This window comes from Oncorhynchus clarkii, chromosome 3 (genome assembly GCF_045791955.1).
Source record: "Oncorhynchus clarkii lewisi isolate Uvic-CL-2024 chromosome 3, UVic_Ocla_1.0, whole genome shotgun sequence".
NCBI lineage: Eukaryota > Metazoa > Chordata > Actinopteri > Salmoniformes > Salmonidae > Oncorhynchus > Oncorhynchus clarkii.
This window is the reverse complement of record NC_092149.1, coordinates 57,584,475-57,604,521: the sequence shown is the minus strand read 5'-3', so window position 1 is coordinate 57,604,521 and position 20,047 is coordinate 57,584,475. Positions and strand designations below refer to the sequence as shown.

Sequence of the window (20,047 nt, the reverse complement as noted above, 5' to 3'; positions counted from 1 at the left end):
CCTGAGTGGCACAGCGGTCTAAGGCACTGCATCTCAGTACTAGAGGTGTCACTACAGACCCTGGTTTGATTCCAGGCTGTATCACAACCAGCTGTATTGGGAGTCCCATAGGGCGGCGCACAATTGGCCCAGCGTCGTCCGGGTTTGGCCGGGGTAGGCCGTCATTGTAAATAAGAATTTGTTCTTAACTGACTTGCCTAGTTAAATAAAAAGAGTGTGAATGGGCAAGACAAAATATTTAAGTGCCTTTGAAATGGGTATGGTAGTACGTGCCATGTGCACCCGTTTGAATGGTCCACCACACAAAGGATATCCAGTCAACTTGACACAACTGTGGGAAGCATTGGAGTCAACATGGGCCAGCATCCCTGTGGAACACTTTCGACACCTTGTAGAGTCCATGCCCGACAAATTGAGGCTGTTCTGAGGGTAAAGAGGGAGTGGCGCAACTCAAAATTAGGAAAGTGTTCCCAGTGTTTGGTATACTCAGTGTATATGCTGTGTTTTTATTCTCAAAATGTCACTGAGGCACAAGGGATTGGTGTATTGTGTCTGTGGGTGTGTCCGAGTGTGTGTGTGTCTGCCTGTCTGCATGCAACTGGTTTAGCTAAATGTCACAAAGACATCAATGCAGATATCAGTGCATAGAGACACTGCATCTTCTCAACTCCATAAATCATCTCACTGTCAAAGTGAGAATGCAACTCTGTCAGGCATATTTCTGAAAGGGGCGGTCGGGCGGGGGATCTCTGCGGTATGCGTCTTTACACAGTGTCAATCAGTCTTCGAAGGTATCGTCTTCTATTTGAAAACAAAGTGTATGAAAGCAAGATATCTCAGAGTGAGGATAGCTCAGAGTGATCATTGTCAGGCTGAGAACTGAGGGACTTCATTTGATAAATGTGATGCTTCTTGAAGAATAGCAATCTATTGTCTCTCCAGTCTCCTCCTCGTCATCCTCCCATTCCTTGGTTTTGTCTAAACTTCCATCTTTTCACCCTCTCTTCTATCATCTCGCTCTCCATCTCCATTTATGTCTGAAAGGTTCCCGTGTCGCTCTTCCCATCTTAGCCACTCACTCTAATCTGTATCTCAGTCACAGTCTTGCCCTCTACTTCAGGGGTTCTACTGCAGGGGTCCGCGGCCAGATCTCAAAATAACATTTCATATCTTTTAAGAGTATTTCTACCAACAGACGAAACACATTTTGGCTAAAGTATCCATATAATAATTTGAGGGTGTAATAAAATACAATGTAATATTATTAATCTACTCATATACTCTTAACCTTGGGAAACATGGGACTGGGAGGGTCACATGGGATATTGGTATCCACAGTGCTTCACCAATTATACATTTTTCAACCAGTTATAAGATCATTTTACCTAAATGCACTGTAATTTAAAGCTAGAATCCTTAGTTGCTACATCCATTTTTGGTATGGCATACCATGAAATAGCCCATTTATTCTTGAAGAACATGATTTATAAATGCCTCAGGAGCTTAGTTCAACTGTCCTACCCAATCAGAACCAGAAATATAAGCAGAACCCAAAATATAACCCAATGTTTGTAAACAATGTAAATGTAAACAAACAATATATAGCCTGAAACATTGCTAAAACTATAATTTCGATATTATGGATGGTCCGTCCTTGCATCCATAGTCCTGTCTCTGAATTTGAGAGGGGTTGCATTTCTCCAGGCCCATCCCTCAGCTTTTAACCAAAACAGAGGCGTGTAGAATTAGCTTAAACTGCTAAATGTTAACTCCAATGCCAAGAGTTGGGCCTTTAAAATGTTCCTTCGCAGGGCCCAAGACTTGGTTTGTCCTGCCATGCACTGCCAAAGTCATAGTAAAACTCCTTGTATGCTATTTTTTCTCTCACTGGAGTTATGAGGGGTCCCCGGCCCCCAAAAGTTTGAGAACACCTGACTACTAAGTTCTACTTTTCCCTTTCAACTTGTACTTTCAACGTGTACTTCTCTTACTGTTTTCCTGTTCTGAATACACAAATCCACCTGATCGCCTTTATACCCTCAACCAAACAGTCTGCTGAGCTGAGATGAGAGAATTCTGGGTTCTTTTCGTGACACTCCACCCTCTGTGTGAACCTCGTCCATTCTACCCAGACTGGCAGAAGTCGAAAAACACACAAACAACGTTTCTCCAGAGAGAGACAGATATGTCGTGCTGTCAACTGTACCAGCACAGCAGTTGGCCACACCCTACTGCTGAAGGAAGGAGGAAGGGAGAGTGTTGAGCAGGAAGTGAAGAACAGAAGATGGAGTCTAGGGATGCAGAAAAAAAACAGGGTCTGTGTTAAAAAATGGCAACACAGAGCTAACTGCACATGATCATCCCGATGGCCGCTCCCAAAGTCATCTTCCAGAAATAGATTGTTATTATTACTCCCAAGTGCTATCAACTTCAGGGATCTCTCGCTCTCTCTCTCTCTCCACAAATAATTCAAAGCGTAGGATGAGGATTGGGACTCGGGAGGGTCTGCTACAGAGTTGTGTGCGTGAGTGGGAACTAAATCCCTCTTAGTGCAGGACACAGTGGGGTGCCCACCGCGCAGTTTAGAACCTCCTCCAGATTTTTCCTCTTTTGCCAAATCCTATTTGAGGAATGGGTGCAATGGTGGCTCAGAACCCGCCTTAAAACTAAAGTCAGTATATATACACAAAACAGTACATAGCACACTCACTGGCCTCCAATTCGTGGCCCAACAACACCAGACAGAACAGGCAGCTCCGTAGAGTGTTTCTGCATAGTTGTCTGGTCATAGCTGAGTTGAGGTAGAGGGGCTATGTGAGGGGCAAGGGGAGGTGGTGTGGAATGCAGGCGCCTCTTGGTCCATAACTTGCACTTCTGTTTAGTCTCAACAATGAGACAGGAAACATCTGTGGGGTAATGATCCTCCACAGAGACATGTCTTTGCCCACGTCCATCAGACGCCAAACGCCACGGCCATTTCACACAGACCTCTAGTCCTCAGACTGGGGTTGATACAATCCCACTAGGAGTCTAAAAGACTCAATGCACACAATAAACAACAATATGGTGTTTCTGCTTATTTTAGTCTCTCAGTCAGTGACAGGGCTGGATGTTTGATGTCAGATCAGAGATTCCAAAGCTGGAGCTTGATTGGGTTCTTTCTAGTCGGGATTACATTAAACTGCCGGACAAAACAAAGCAAAAGAGAGTATGTGTCAAGTCAACCTTGGGAATTGTTTAAGTATTATTATTGTGCTGATGATCTTGTCCTGCCCTGAATGTTAATGTTGGGAGACATAGCTGAAGAAGCTTAATGCTGAGGACAATTTACAGTTTTAATTTCATCTAGACTCAAGTGCATTTGGCTGAAATGGTGAAATCAATAGAGCTCACTGACCGCCAAGCGTTAATGTGGTGATTATTGCACACATACTATGCAAGTGGCCATTTTGTAAACACAGGATGCATGTGCAGTTTAAATGCGTCCATAATGTTAGGACACACAGGGGCCTTAAACCTTACAAGGATGAGGGGCATAAGGGACAGGTTAGTAAACTGATTTAGAGGCTTTGTCATTTCCTTCCTATGTGTGAGTCAGTAATATAACAAATTACACAGCGAAAGGAATACAATACATTGTTAAAAGCAGGGCACAAATATGAACTTAGGCTGGGTTACAGCAGGTGCATACATACACACACACATTCACTATGCACACAGCCAGACACACGCAAATGTGTGCAAAAAGCAGTGGCTAGGGCTGTTATGAAGGCAGTGAAATTCCATGTGACCGTTTAATCATGGTAATAAGGCCTCTCCAAGCTCTGATGCTACTGACGGTCATTAGTAACCTACCAAAATTGGTAACTTCATGGTACTCAGCACTCTATTGTCCCTCTAATCACTCTGACATCAATACAAATGTATTTTAAAATCGAATTAAACACTTAATACTGCGCAACATTACAATATGCTATGCAATTGCGCGAGAAAAGTGATGGCCTCTACTAAAAAGAGGAGAATCAGCTTTCTTTAGGCTAGGCCTACTACAGTGCATTCAGAAAGTATTCAGACCCCTTGACTTTGTCCACATTTTGTTACATTACAGACTTGTTCTAAAATTGACAGTGCATGTCAGAGTAAAGACCCAGCAATGAGGTTAAAGGAATTGTCCGTAGGAAGGGTACCAAAACATTTCTGCAGCATTGAAGGTCCCCAAGAACACAGTGACCTCCATCCGCCTTAAATGGAAGAAGTTTGGAACCACCAAGACTCTTCCTAGAGCTGGCCGCCCAGCCAAACTGAACAATCGGGGGAGAAAGGCCTTGGTCAGGGAGGTAACCAAGAACCCGATGGTCACTCTGACATGGCTCCAGAGTTCCTCTGTGGAGATGGGAGAATCTTCCAGATGGACAACCATCTCTGCAGCACTCCACCAATCAGGCCTTTATGGTAGAGAGGCTAGACGGAAGTCACTCATCAGTAAAAAAAAACATGACAGCACGCTTGGAGTTTGCGCAAAGACAACTAAAGACTCTCAGATCATGAGAAACAAAATGATCTGGTCTGATGAAACCAATATTGAACTCTTTGGCCTGAATGCCAAGCGTCACATCTGGAGGACACCTGGCACCATCTCTACGGTAAAGCATGGTGGTGGTAGCATCATTCTGTGGAGATGTTTTTCAGCGGCAGGGACAGGGAGACTAGTCAAGATAGAAGGAAAGATGAATGGAGCAAAGTACAGAGAGATCCTTGATGAAAACCTACTCCAGAGTGCTCAGGACCTCAGACTGGGGCAACAGTTCACCATCCAACAGGACAACGACCCTGAGCACACAGCCAAGACAATGCAGGAGTGGCTTCGGGGCAAGTCTCTGAATGTCCTTGAGTGGCCCAGCCAGAACCCGGAGTTGAACCCAAAGGTGCTTCAACAAAGTACTGAGCAAAGGTTCTGAATATTTATGTATATGCAATTTCAGTTTTTTTGTTTTTATAAACGTAGCTTTTTCATTATGGAGTTTTGTGTGTTGATTGATGAGGGGGAAAAAAAAGTTTTAATCAATTTTAGAATAAGGCTGTAACCTAACAAAACATGGAAAAAGTCAGGGGGTCTGAATACTTTCCGAATGCACTGAATATTTATTTCTCAACTTTCCTAATATTAACCACATTGCTTATATTTACAACAGGAGTATAGTCTACCTGGTTGGCATGAAAATAAACCACAGGGACAAGCATCTCTCATTCGCTATTTAAGTGCAGAGATGACATGTATTTTTTCCCGTTTCGATAATGGTCCGTTCTGAATCAAAATCAAATTTCACACATATGTTATTTAGGATATGAAAAATCAAGATGAAATCAAGAATAGTCTGATTGGTGACAATATTAGCCTATGACTTGTGAATGATATATTATCATGTGTGATGACTTATGATGCCAAGCATGAGAAGCCATGTTTTTTTGTGTGCAACTTTTTCGAATCATCACCATCGTTACGCGCACCAGCATGTCATCAGACTCATTCTGATGAGATGTTCTGTCTCCTAGAGATGAACGTACTTTGGTGTGAAAAGTGCAAATCAATCCCAGAACAACAGCAAAGGACCTTGTGAAGATGCTGGAGGAAACAGGTACAAACGTATCTATAACCACAGTAAAACGAGTCCTATATCGACATAACTTGAAAGTCTGCTCAGCAAGGAAGAAACCACTGCTCCAAAACTGCCATAACAAAGCCAGGCTACGGTTTGCAACTGCACATCGGGACAAAGATCGTACTTTTTGGAGAAATGTCCTCTGGTCTGATGAAAAAAATATATAACTTTTTTGCCATTGTTATGTTTGGAGGAAAAATGGAGAGGCTTGCAAGCCGAAGAACACCATCCCAACCGTGAAGCACAGGGGTGGCAGCATCATGTTTTGGGGGTGCTTTGCAGCAGGAGGGACTGGTGCACTTCACAAAATAGATGGCTTCATGAGGGGGGGAAATTATGTGGATATATTGAAGCTATCTCAAGACATCAATCAGGAAGTTAAAGCTTGGTCGCAAATGGGTCTTCCAAATGGACAATGACCCCAAGCATACTTCCAAAGTTGTGGTAAAATGCCTTAAGGACAACAAAGTCAAAGTATTTGAGTGGCCATTACAAAGCTCTGACTTCAATCCCATAGAAAATTTGTGGGCAGATCTGAAAAAAGCATGTGCCAGAAAGCAGGCCTACAAACCTGACTCAGTTACACAAGCTTTGTCAGGAGGAATGGGCCAAAATTCACCCAACTTATTGTGGGAAGCTTGTGGAAGGCTACCCGAAACGTTTGACCCAAGTTAAACAATTTAAAGGCAATGCTACCAAATACTAATTGAGTGTATGTAAACTTCTGACCCACTGGGAATGTGATGAAAGAAATAAAATCTGAAATAAATAATTCGCTCTACTATTATTCTGACATTTCACATTCTCAAAATTAAGTGGTGATCCTAACTGACCTAAGACAGGAAATTTTTACTAGGATTAAATGTCAGGAAAACTGAGTTTAAATATATTTGACTAAGGTGTACGAAAACTTCCGACTTCAACTGTATGTCACAACCTTTGGTTCCTTCCCCAGGCGTTATTGTTTTTGTTTCAGTTTCATGTCTGTACGTTGTTTTTTGTTTTGTATTATGTTTAATTTATTGATTCAATTATTCACTCCTTAAACTTGCTTCCCGACTCCCAGCAGAATAACGTTACAGAATAATCCCTCACCCAAGGGAAGCATCAGGGAGTGTTTTTTTGTATTTTTTTTGTGGTGGAAGTTATGTCAGGTCCGGAGCTACCGGGGAGTCCTCAGCCGGCTCGTCGGGCTCTCAAGCTTCAACCGGCTCGTCGAATTCTCAAGCCTCGGTCGGATCGTCGAATTCTCAAATACTCCCTCTCTGGCACTCTAGGTCACCAAGCTGCTCGTTATGGTGCACACCTGTCACTCAAGTTACACGCACCAGCATGTCATCAAACTCACCTGGATTACTTCCCTGATTACATTCCCTATATATGCCACTCCCTTTCACTCTCCAGGTGTTATTATTTCTGTTTCAGTTTCATGTCTGTGCGTAGTTCGTGTTTCTTGTTTTGTATTAGGTTTCGTTTATTGATTAAATGATTCACTCCCTGAACTTGCTTCCCGACTCCCAGCGCACCTGTTACAGGCTTGTTCTCCAAAGCCTAGAGGATTGTATGTATGTACCAGGAAGAGAATACTTTCTGGTTGTGGTCGGCTTAATTATCAGGCTCAAAATCTGTTTAGCTTTTTTGTTGTCAAATGTAGATTCGACTGAACTACAATTAGTACTTGATTAACCCAGCTCTGAATTATACATCCATAGCTCAACTCCTACACAATCAGTCATGGGCAAATTAGCTAGATCACAAAAGCATATCAGGGCTGAGTCTTGAATTAAATAAAAATGCAAAATTAACAGAATGTACAAAACATACTTGATCATATGTGGTGATTAGATAACCTCATAGGCATTGCAGGTTTCATTAAAACAAAGTTTCATTCACAAGCTCGCTCCTAGATTTGGATTGAACATGGGCACTACTGTTTTGTGGTTTCGCAGTAGAGTTCAATGTGTTCACCATTACCATATGCAAAATCATTTTCCATTATTTGTTTTGAAATAGAAAGTGTTAATTAATTGTGATTATGTTTCAATAGGCAATTACTACAGGCAATGCAGTTCTACCAACTAAGAAAGGGACAAAAGGGGGAAGTGGAGGGGGCAAATAAGAGGAATCTTTCTCTATTTGGGATGTGTGGATATAGGCCCATGCCTAACACTGCTGATAATTCCTTTCTTCCTGAACAATGAGATAAAAATGTGCATGCCTTCAGATACTCAAGCACAAAGGCTGTCATCTCCCTCTGAGGTGCACACAATATTTGATTTCCTTTGCATCTAAAAATACACTCTTAGCTCTCCGTCAAATGATATGCAAGCGAATCAGGAGGGATTATTTTCAGTGTCAGAGAAAACACTTAATTGCCGAGAGACGTAGGAGACGGTAATTAAATCGACAGCCACATACAAAGCCTCAGAAGACCGCAATTGAAGCCCACCACTATGTAAGTCATCTATTGTTTGGGGGATAAACAGTTGCAAAAAAAGTCAGTACACAAAACTCCTCGAGAAAAACCAGGGTGAACAAGCAGCAACTGTTTTGTTATTGTTGTGCACACAGGAACAGCGGTTACCTACATTGGATTAGCATAACCTAGACATCAATCCTAATCTGTGAAGCTGGATAGGTGGATTGGTGTAGACACACTGGTTGCAAACAGTTATCCACCCGGTATGCGTTGGTTCCCTTGTAGCCTGCCGTGGAATGTGAGGATGTCTTAGCTGGGCTTAAATAACACTAACATCCTCTCAGTGGAAGGAAGTGGATTCTAACTTTATAGTGCCCATTTCAACTCTTGTTGCATAAGTACCAAATAACCTTGTGTGAAGTTGTTTAGATTGCAGTATTTTCCATAAATAAACTAAAAGAGTGTTTGTTGATGTCTTTGGTAGTTATTCATCAGGAGTTGTACATTCTATGCATGCACGGCTGGATGAGTTTGCTCTAAGTATGCCACTTGCTTTGTGAATACTTTTGAATTCTGTAAGGATATCAGTATGACTGGTTGCTGCACCATCGCTTCCAAAGGTCCATCCAATGAAGTGCATCCTATTTGCCAACATGTTCTATGTACATTTGAAAAGGGGAAAACACACCCAATTAATAGTACTGATTCTATCACATCATTACGTAGTGTACACCAAACAACTGAGCCTGAGAAATGGGAAGTGTTGTGGAGGACATGTCTTCTCCACCACGGACTCGTCTTTATATAGTTCTTCTCCTCACTGAAGTTCCCCCATGTCTATAAATGGTTGTAATTGGTGTTTACAACCCGGCGTAAATTATATAGTGTTTATGTTCCATCCTACCTCAGAGCCTGTTCTATTATGATCATGACCTCTAAGAGACTTCAACAAAGAGATGTTATTGAAAAAAAGAAAATCATTATGTTGGCACTGAGAGCAAGTGAGGCTGACGTTGAGTATTCTTTCTCTTTAAGTTTGTGAACGTTCTTACCCAACACACACTGTATCGAACTTGGAATGATATTGGCACGCAGATGACAAAAAAATCAATGATTTCAAATCAACATCACATCTCAGAGGTTGTCAACACTTTGAAACATGAAGGAGAGACTACATATTGAAAAAATGCTCAATTTTGTTCTGTATAGAAACTTATTGCAGGGCCTGCTGCCAATTTTTCCCAAAGCAATACTGGGAAATACTGAATGAAACTGTCTTAAGGACAACATCTTTGCACACAATAATGTGAGAAAGGGAAACAGACAGACAAGGGTTGGGTTTGCAGGAAAGTTTCCAAGTCAGGCCCAAACCAGCTGGTTTCTGGTCTATTGGTGGGTGGGGTGAGGCTACAGTGTTAACGAGTCTTGACACGACAGGGTCAACAATGGGGACAGAGCCGACTGAATAATGCAGATGAGATTACAACAAAAGTTATATCTGGTGTGTGCCCGCTCTTCCGTCTCAGACACTTTTGAGGGGAAACCGTCTCACCTCATATCAATGTCATTGTTACGGCGTGATATGAACTTCACCTATCAAAGAGAATAGAGAGCAAAGTGATACTCTCTGCACTCCCTCAGCAACATGAGGTGAAGAATATTCATCAGATATACTGCTAATCCATACAGTATGACATGCTTCTATGGCTCTATTCTTCAATCATGTTCAGTGTTTCCTCCATGTTCAATGAAAAGTGTCAGGGCTAAATTGCTGACCCCACACCCAAAAATGTTTTATCGGGACGACTAAAACATGATATAAAGGATGTAGAAAAAGATAATGGAGCTACACTATATATTTTTAAAATAAGATCTTTAAGAACTAAAAATCACCAAAATAAAAACTAGACAGTCAGGGAGAATCTAAAATTCAAAAAAATGTCATGGCAGATAAATATTGATTTTTGTTATAACGTTTGAGTCACTCAGAATGCATAAGAACATCGAATAAGCCATGGTAAAATGTGTACAATTGTATGAAATGAGCTTTAAACCTGTAAAATGTTCTCTCCGCCACATTGCAAAATATGTAGAATTACAAGAAAATAAGCAGTTTGTGTCTGCGTCCAAGACGAGGGCTTCTAAAACCACGCCATTGGCCGTGCCCACTACCACGCCCTCCCCGCTAACTTTGCAACTGCTGCTAAAAAACATCCTAGGGGAAACACTGATGCTAAGTCACGTATTATTCTCGACACCAGCGGAGGCTGCTGAGGTGAGGACGGCTCATAATGGAGCGAATGGAATGGTATCAAACACATGGTTTTAATATGTTTGATACCATTCCATCCATTACACTCAATTCCAGCCATTATGATGAGCCATCCTAGCCTCAGCAGTCACTGCTCGACACCATCTACATTGGTCAAAACACTGATTATCACTTCCAAAATCAAACCAAGGACTTTTTCATAAAAAGTGTTTGACAGTATGGTTGTATTCCTGTAGGTTTTGATTTACACATTATGACTAGAAATGAAGAAGCATTATCAACACAGGCTGAGCCATGATTTGCATTCACGAATGCAGCACATACAGTATCTCTAACTCAATGTTTTCGAGACAGAGGTGTGGGTTTGTGCTGTGCCAAAATATTCTGCTGCTCTCCACAACTCCCTAGTCCCCATAAGACCCTGATGCCCACGCAGCACTTATTGACTGCACACTCAACAAAATTAGCCCACTGGACCATAGCCTCAGGCAGCTGTAAGTAGATAAGGAACCAAAGCCACGACTGACCTGAAAAAGACCTAAGCTAGACACACAAGTATAGAGACAGATGCAGGCACAGCGCATACACAAGACCAAACACAAGACACAAATATGCACACTAGAACAAACAGAAGAAACAAATGTGCTAAACACATAACCTCGGTTTCCATCCAATTGGCGACAGATTTTCATGCAAATATTATAAATATGCGCATTTTCCCAACCAGCGAAGCATTTCTATCAAACTGACTGGTTGCGGATAAAAGGCTGTGCGTGATGAAGTGAACATAAAATTACTTTTGTGGTTAAATTCCCATGTACGGAATAACAAATACTAGTTTAAATGGATTTCCATCACATTTTCAACTCTACTGATGGTTTTGTCCCAAAACAATGTGTTATATAGCAAATGTGCCCACTCTGGTCTTGGCACGTGCACTCTAGCCAACAACTTTCAGATACAGTGTGGGTAAAGCCTACGTCTGTGTTTCCCAACTCCAGTCCTCCAGTATTCTCAACAGCACACATTTTTGTTGAAGCCCCAGACAAACTCATCTGATTCAACTCATTGACGGCTTGGTGATTAGTTGACAAGTTGAATCAGGTGTGCTTGCCGAGGGCAACACCAAAAATGTGTGCTGTTGGGGATACTTGAGGGCTAGAGTTGGGAAACACCGGACTACATAATGAGATTATTTGTGGACAAATAGAGCAAGATTTTTTTTATGTCAAATGGCAGCCAAGCATCAATCATCAGAATAAAACGCTCAATATTTATTTGAAAGACTCATCTACCTAATCACCATGCACTTTGTGAAGTTCATCAGAACTTATTTAATCTGTAGACTAATAAACTGCATGCTTTCCCGAGTCGTAGTGGGAGGACCACACAATGTCATTGTGTGACTCCAAATTTACTTTGATATGATGGTTATTTTAGCAATATTTGAGCATAAAAGCGTTACCACTACCATTTCTCGTATAATTAATTTTACCAGCACAAAAATATCCGACCTTGACAAGAGCTTACTGGCAAATTAGTTGTTTCCATCAGGCCTGTCGTGACATTTTTCTTTCAGAAATGTACTTGACTCGCATAAAAAGGTTGGATGGAAACCTGGTTATATATATATAAAAAAAAGAAGTGAATCACACAAAAAAAAGATTGACAGATAGAGACAACCATTTAAGACTGAAGCCCAAACAGATAATATTGAACTAAAATATAATAATTTCAAACATTGCTTAGATTCGTATATGATCACGTCTCTCTATTATGCGTGGGAATACTTGGGAACAAATTTCCAAAATTGAAAATCACTTGATACTAATTTGCTGGTGTTTTTAAAAGTATTTCATGTCCAACAATAATACAAAAAAGTTATGTGTGTGTATTTATATATAATATATACACTACCATTCAAAAGTTTGGGGTCACTTGTAAATGTCCTTGCTTTTGAAAGAAAAACATGTTTTTGTCCATTAAAATAACATCAAATTGATCAGAAATACAGCGTAGACATTATTAATGTTGTAAATGACTATTGTAGCTGGAAACGGCAGATTTTTAATGGAATATGTACATACAGTTGAAGTCGGAAGTTTACATACACATTAGCCAAATACATTTAAACTCAGTTTTTCATAATTCCTGACATTTAATCCTAGTAAAAAAAAATGTGGATATAGATACTTTTGTAGAGATGATCGTACGTTGGTGTGAAAAGTGCAAATCAATCCCAGAACAACAGCAAAGGACCTTGTGAAGATGCTGGAGGAAACAGGTACAAAAAGTGTCTATATCCACATTAAAATGAGTCCTATATCGACATAACCTGAAAGTCCTCTCAGCAAGGAAGAAGCCACTACTCCAAAACCACAAATAAATGCCAGACTACGGTTTGCAACTGCACATGGGGACAGAGATCTTACTTTTTGGAGAAATGTCCACTGGTCTGATGAAAAAAAATTGAACTGTTTGGCCATAATGGCCCTCGTTATGTGTGGAGGAAAAAGGGGGGGGGGCTTGCAAGCTGAAGAACACCATCCCAACTGTGAAGCACGAGGGTGGCAGCATCATGTTGTGGGAGTGCTTTGCTGCAGGAGGGACTGGTGCACTTCACAAAAAAGATGGCTTCATGAGGGGGTAAAATTAAGTGGATATATTGAAGCAACATCTCAAGACATCAGTCAGGAAGTTAAAGCTTGGTTGCAAATGAGTCTTCCAAATGGACAATGACCAAAAGCATACTTCCAAAGTTGTGCAAAATGGCTTAAGGACAACAAAGTCAAGGTATTGGAGTGGCCATCACAAAGCCCTGACCTCAATCCCATAGAAAATTTGTGGGCAGAACTGAAAAAGCATGTGCGAGCAAGCAGGCCTACAAACCTAACTCAGTTACACCAGATCTGTCAGGAGGAAAGGGACAATTTTTGTGGAAGGCTACCCGAAACGTTTGACCCAAGTTAAACAATTTAAAGGCACTGCTACCAAATACTAATTGAGTGTATGTAAACTTCTGACCCACTGGGAATGTGATGTAAGAAATAATTTAAATAAATAATTCTCTGTACTATTATTCTAACATTTCACATTATTAAAATAAAGTGGTGATCCTAACTGATGTAAGACAGGGAATTTTTCTTAGGACTAAATGTCGGGAATTGTGAAAAACTGAGTTTAAATGTATTTGACTAAGGTGTATGTAAACTTCTGACTTCAACTGTATGTACACACACACACACACACACACACACACACACACACACACACACACACACACACACACACACACACACACACACACACACACACACACACAGTACCAGTCAAAAGTTTGAACACCTACTCATTCTGGGATTTTTCTTTATTTGTACTATATTGTAGAATAATAGTGAAGACATCGAAAACTATGAAATAACACATATGGAATCATGTAGTAACCATAAAAAGTGTTAAACAAATCAAAATATATTTTAGATTCTTTAAGGAAAGAAATTCCACAAATTAACAAGGGAAACCTATTCATTGAAATTCATTCCAGGTGACTACCTCATGAAGCTGGTTGAGAGAATGCCAAGAGTGTGCAAAGCTTCATCAAGGCAAAGGTTGGATGCTATATCTTTTTTTGTTTAACACTTTTTTAGTTACTACATGAATAGTAAAACTAAAGAAAAACCCTGGAATGAGTACGTGTCCAAACGTTTGGCTAGTACTGTATATTTTTATATTTTTTTGCTCAGAAAACTTTGGGGTGGAGGGGGGGAATAACACCACTCATGAGCCAAATTTGGCTCGCGGGCCTCCAGTTGGGGAACCCTGCCCTAGGCCATTACTTACAGTCATCAGTTCCTTCTGGAAGGACTTCCTCTCCTTGCCCTCTGCATTGTTGCAGTCCTCCTTCAGCTTCTCCAGAACAGATGCCACCCTCTCAGGCTCACTGTCAGGCTCTGTACGGCAGAAATGTGTCAGTGGTAGGTTGACGTAACCCAGGGCATCAGCAAACGCCCTCCAGCTTCCTACGTTCTCCATCAGTATAGTCCTTACAGAGGCATAGATGTACGTCAGGAACTTGCTGGGCTTAAGTATCTGCTCCAGTAAGAGTGTAGTGGTAAGTTCAGCACCGCTGAAGTATATGGGCTTCACTTTCCCCACCACCAGAACATTTTTTGCATGGACAAGTCCTGTCCTACCATGATAGTAACCAATGTACCATTCCTTAGTCCACAACTGTCCCTTCAGTTTGATTTTCTCCTCGCTCAGAAGTGCAACGTAATCCCCCTTTTTGTACTCCAGTAAGTATTGGTTCTTGGTCTGACGGATGACTGTTTTGATAAATTTACCAAACTTCAGGTTGTGGATTCGTTGGTCATGGAACACAGGGTACTTGTTAGTGATGGCCAGAGGGGACAAAACAATTTTCCCTACTTCCTTCTTCTTCAGGAAGCGCCTCTGCGCAGACGTCCGTGGACCAGTCTTGGGTGGAGGTGTTGGTGTTTGAACGCAGAACTGGGCGAGAATACAGTCCTGGTCATCCTTGACCTGGACCCGCAATGTGAAATCTGAGACATCGTCAGCAGTGCGTGAGGCAATCATATAGACAAGCCGGCTAACCTTTCCCAGTTTGACCTGGAACCCCCTGACCACCCTGGCCTGCTCACTGTCCTTGACCTCATAGTTGGCCATATTGGAGTAAACCCCGACCCGAAGATCCTGTGGTCTAGCCAGGACAAACTGGTGCTTCCCCCAGAGCTGAAGGGCCACTGGAGGAGCAGAGTGGGCCTGCCTCCCCACCTCACTCACCAGTAATGTCTTTGGGGCACAGTCATGGCCGAAGATAGCCACCACAGTCTTAAAGGATGGGTGAATGTGCTTAGGCCCATAGACGCCCAGGGTGACCTTTTTCACCACGTTATCCCAAACTGTGGTGCCTGGAGCAACCGACTGTGCCTGGGCCACAACAGACACATACATGCAGGGTTCAAGGTAATCCAGACAGACCTGGACGGTGTCCCCATACATGTACGCCTGTGGGATTGGAGTGTAGGGGCCCTCCTTGCAGTCACTCCTCACACACATGACCTCTGTCGTCTGTCTGCTCTCCTTCTTCACCACAACTGACACGTTCATCTCAAGGGTGACTGTGGTTTTGGTCTCCATGTTGCTGAGTTTGATCTCCACAACGGGGCTCACAGTGGTGCAGCGGTCATTGTTGAGTTCCAGAGGCGGGTCCAGCAGGGCCTTCATGGAGATCTGCTGGGTGTCTCCAGGGGCCACGTGGCCCTCAGGGATGTGAATGCTGATGCTGGTGTCTGGAAGCTGGACAGCTCCTCCAGAACTGTCTAGACGGCAGACAATGTTGGTCTCTACCGGCTGCGTTTGGCCCCAGCCTGGGTTCTGGCCCAAGGAGTCCAGGTCATGGCAGGACCTGGCTTGCTTGCGGTGATTGAGCCATGCTTCCCGGAAATCCTCTCGGCTCTGGAACTGCTCAGGCGCAGGTGCTTTCAGGCCTCCAAAGAAACTGGAGGATGCCTTTGGGGCGTCATTCTGAGCCTGCAGGATGGAAAGTTCTGAGAGACTATAGGATCGCTTGCTCCTGAAGAATGGGTTGTCCCTGCGTAAGGTCTGGCCCACTCCCAGGCTGGGGCTGATGTGGTTCAGATCAAAGATGTCACTGCCAAAGCCATTGATGTTGACAGTGCTGCTGGTGGAGTTTGGTGGGACAGAGGGTGCTGTGTCAAAAAGAAGAAGATCCACTGACTTACTGTTTTCATTACTGTTCTGATCCAGCGAACCCTGAAGGGCTCCATTGAGGAAAGGGTTGGTGGCGCTACGACTAAGGGGCTGGTGATGGGGGGCAAAGGGATTCCCGTTTTGGGGGGCAGTGGGTTTCAGGAACACCCCGGTCCAATCTTCAAGGAGGTCCAGCTCCTTGGCTCCCTCCTCAACAGAGCAGTCTCCTAGGCTGTCGATCATACCGCTGTCACTGAATGAGGAGTCCCGGTAGTTGATGGGTTGGACGTATGCTGCAGGGATGTAACCCATCTCAGTGCTGTTGTGGGCGTACCACCACTCTCCACCCGATGTGTCCAGCACAAAGAGATGTTCTCCCTTGGAGAACTTGAGGGTGGTAAAGCTGGAGGGACAGTAATCCTTAATTGCAATGACTTCCCTGGCAGTGCCAAAGGAGGCAGTGGCGTCCAGTCTTAAGGCACTGGGAGAAGGCACTGCAAAAAAAAAGAACACCAAAAAAGTCAATCTGTTAACAGGTAATCAATACTACAACAAAATATCTCAAATATGAATCAACTTCATTAGCATACCTTTGACATCTGTGAGGCAGTTAGATTCAGAGACTCCATCACTGAGATCAATGAGTGTCCCCTCTGACTTGCAGCGTGGCAGTGCAATGTTGTTGGTCGCCCTGATTCGATGGGCGGCCATTGTTGGTTCTTTCCCTGCACACACAACCTACGTGCTCAGGCTGCTCTCCTGGGTTCCCTTTCAGCCAATGGCAGAGTTAGTCGTCAACAGCCTTTCATAGTCTCTGGAGATGAAATAGAAAAAAAACAGGATTAACTAAATGGCTTATTTATATCTAATTAGCTTTTAGCGACACTTGACAATCTCATTAAATGGGCCTGAAGCATTCTGATTAGAACAATATATATTGCAACCTGCTCACTAATATAATTAAGAGGCACAAATAATGGATTGCCAAAATGGTGACAGAAAGTAAATATCCCCCAGGTATTTACAAGTTCCACATCCCAGAAGATAGGATTTTGGACGTGGCAATTACAAGAAAACACAAATCCCTAGTGTCTCTGTGTGTGTGGTTGGGGGTGGGTCTGACCATGTAATTTCTGCACACACAAAACACAAATTCCTCTACCTTGAGGTGGGTGGAGAGGACATTCAACGTGAGATTTCAAGGTATGCATTACTATTATTGGAATTTCATGTGAAACCCTATAGACACTGAATTGTATTAACCTCATCTCTATTTGGTCTACAACCTTGACATTATGCATTATGTTATACTATACCAACGGCAGGTCGCCCTGAGAGAATGCAACTGACAGCTTAATAACTTTTTTGCCTCCTCTTGTCTTTGAAATATATCCTGTTGATGTTAGCAGGGCCCTTCATAACGCTATGCTTGAAATAGTAAACCCTTGGGTCCTCCAAATGTTGTTTTAACGTTGAAGCGTTTGTGGGTTTCACTCCACTCAGTTAGTTCTCCTGTACTTTGAAAAAAAAAAATCGAACCATCAAGGAGATATCAGTGAAAGCAATTTCTAGAATATGTACGTTACAAATAGTGTGTAGAGCTAATTTCCATATCCATTCCCTTCCCTTCCCTGTGAAACTTTTTTTTATCCTTGATCATCCTTTGGAGAGGATAGTTCTGCACTGAGGGCCATCAAAAAGGACCTGGAGGAAGAAAGGGGATAGCTAAAGACCCATACGGAAACAGAATGATAAATGAAGTGCATATCCAAAAAGCTCCATTTGAATTCAAGTAAACATTTTAGCCCACAGACTTCAGACGGGAGAGTAGACAGCAGTTTGAGCTGCAGTCTAAAATAATCGGACAAAATAGGCGTGAATCACAACATAACTTTTATTATAGCCTACTTTTTGGCTAAAAACAATGTTTTGGTCAAGACAACCTACATGAAGCCTTATATTTTTTACTGCTTTTAACAAAACAACAGACCAGGTGTTGCTACTCGCTGATCCAGACCTTATCTCAGCTAGTCTCCATTCTCTTTCCGCATATATTTTTGATGACCCAACGGCAACACACATCAGAAAAACAGTCACATCTGCTGCCTCTCCCACACTCAAGGAGAGGTGGTTTGTGTAAAGTGCCAAAACCCCATGCCTAATCTCCTGTGCAGTATGAAGGCAACAACACACAGTGGCTTCTGACAAATGAATAGGCTTGTGGCAAAGTATACAATTTGAACTGTAATATGACTTATAGCAGTGGTCAACAACCTTTTCTTAGTCAAGATCTACCCCTCAGGATTATTTTTTAAACATGACATAGAAGATACAACATTAACCTAATAAAAATAGTTATGTAGGAATGAGGTTTGTGCAGTAGGCCTAATATATTATCACAGCATATTGGCTGTACGCCTGGCCTGAAATATTGTTATTCTCAGACCATATTATATTTCAAAACTTGACCTTTGATTACAAAATAGATCAGTTGGAGTAGCACTTGCGAAGCACAGCAGAGCATGAATTGAAATAATTAGATTTTTTATGTTACTGGTGTACCTGCATCTGATGGACATGGTGCTTTCAAGACAACTGGGACGTCAGTGATCTTCAGGTCGGAAAGTCAGGGGTCTAGAAAGATGTCAGAGTTTCCAACTTGGAACTGGGAGTCCCATAGGGCTGTGCACAAATGGCCCAGCGTCGTTGGGGTTAGGGTTTGGCCGGGGTAGGCCGTCATTGTAAATAAGAATTTGTTCTTAACTGACTTGCCTACTTAAATAAAAGGTTAAATACAAATAAATAAATTAAAACAATAAAACATTTTTAAAAATCCCCAGTTGGATCACGTTTTTTCCCAGTTGTCTTGAACGCATGGAAGTCGGAGATTTCCGAGTCCCCAGTTGTTTTAACACACCATTAGTCTCAGCTGGAAGGAGGGAGAAGCACGTTTTCTGTTTTGTAATAGTGTTGAATAAAAACAGTGTTGACAGTGCTGAATATTTTTTTTTTTTTTTTTTTACATGAACTCTTATAAAAACAGCAGCTCTTTGCTGTATTCTTTGACAGTCTCGCTGTGGTCATGGTTTTAAAAGTTATTAAATCTTACTTAGGCTAGTGTCAAACTTTGCTGTGGCCGGGGTCGTAGAAGCTCTGTAGGCACTGTGATTTGAGCTATCCGATTGGCCAGCGCAGTAGACGCACTTGATTTACAAACAGATCCTCCGGTCCGCCTGGTAGGCGGCGTTCCTCTTTTCAGACAAATTCAATGGTTCAAAATAGAAAATACTTTGCTTACCAGGTGCGCAAGGCTTCTGAATCAAGTGCACCTACTGCCCACAGTGCAACATGAATGATAAAATAAAAGGAGAGCAAGCCTTTATCACAGCTTGATATCACAGTGGCTTTTCCACTGAAATGTTTGGTGATCGACTAGGAATGGTCGACCGGTTGGTGACCACTGGCTTTCAGTTGTGACTATTATAGATGCTCTCTTGACAAAGAGATCATGTACCAATAACACCAAACTCTAAAACCTCTTTGAAAAACCAGACTAAAGAGGTCAAAATGCAGCAGAATACAATAAACAAAACGTACATCTCAACTCTATTGCTCTATTCTTGTAACCAGATGTGGGTCAGTAGAACACAGCACTGTTTCTTGATACACAACAAACTACAATTCATCTATAATTCAGTAACTTCATAGGTTCTGGGGAAGGGGTGTTCATGGAGGAAAGGGCTTATGACACCACTGACATGTTTTTAGTAGAGCATGAGTGATTCTAAGGGTGCTCCGCCAGACACCAGCAAGAGAAAAAAAAGGTATGATGTGAGGAATGCAACATTGCTTCACAAAGTGGTGAAGATGAACTCCTCTGTCCTTAAGACTGCCAACACGAGACATTGATAAAGAGTATGGGGGAATTTGATTGTCAAATGTACAGTGGGGCAAAACAGTATT

The 20,047-nt window shown here is 42.2% G+C and overlaps 1 protein-coding gene across 1 annotated transcript in view; it reads right to left on the bottom strand.

Moving 5' to 3' along the window:
• Positions 1 to 20,047, bottom strand: part of LOC139399603 (SH3 domain-binding protein 4-like) — a 62,221-nt gene that overhangs the window by 5,837 nt on the left and 36,337 nt on the right. Inside the window, exons 2-3 of the mRNA XM_071144967.1 lie at positions 16,675 to 16,898; positions 14,192 to 16,578 (exon numbers count right to left, since the gene is read on the bottom strand). Of these exons, the coding sequence (XP_071001068.1) occupies positions 14,192 to 16,578; positions 16,675 to 16,795 (2,508 nt within the window). The 5' untranslated portion in view covers positions 16,796 to 16,898. The remainder of the gene's footprint in view (positions 1 to 14,191; positions 16,579 to 16,674; positions 16,899 to 20,047) is intronic.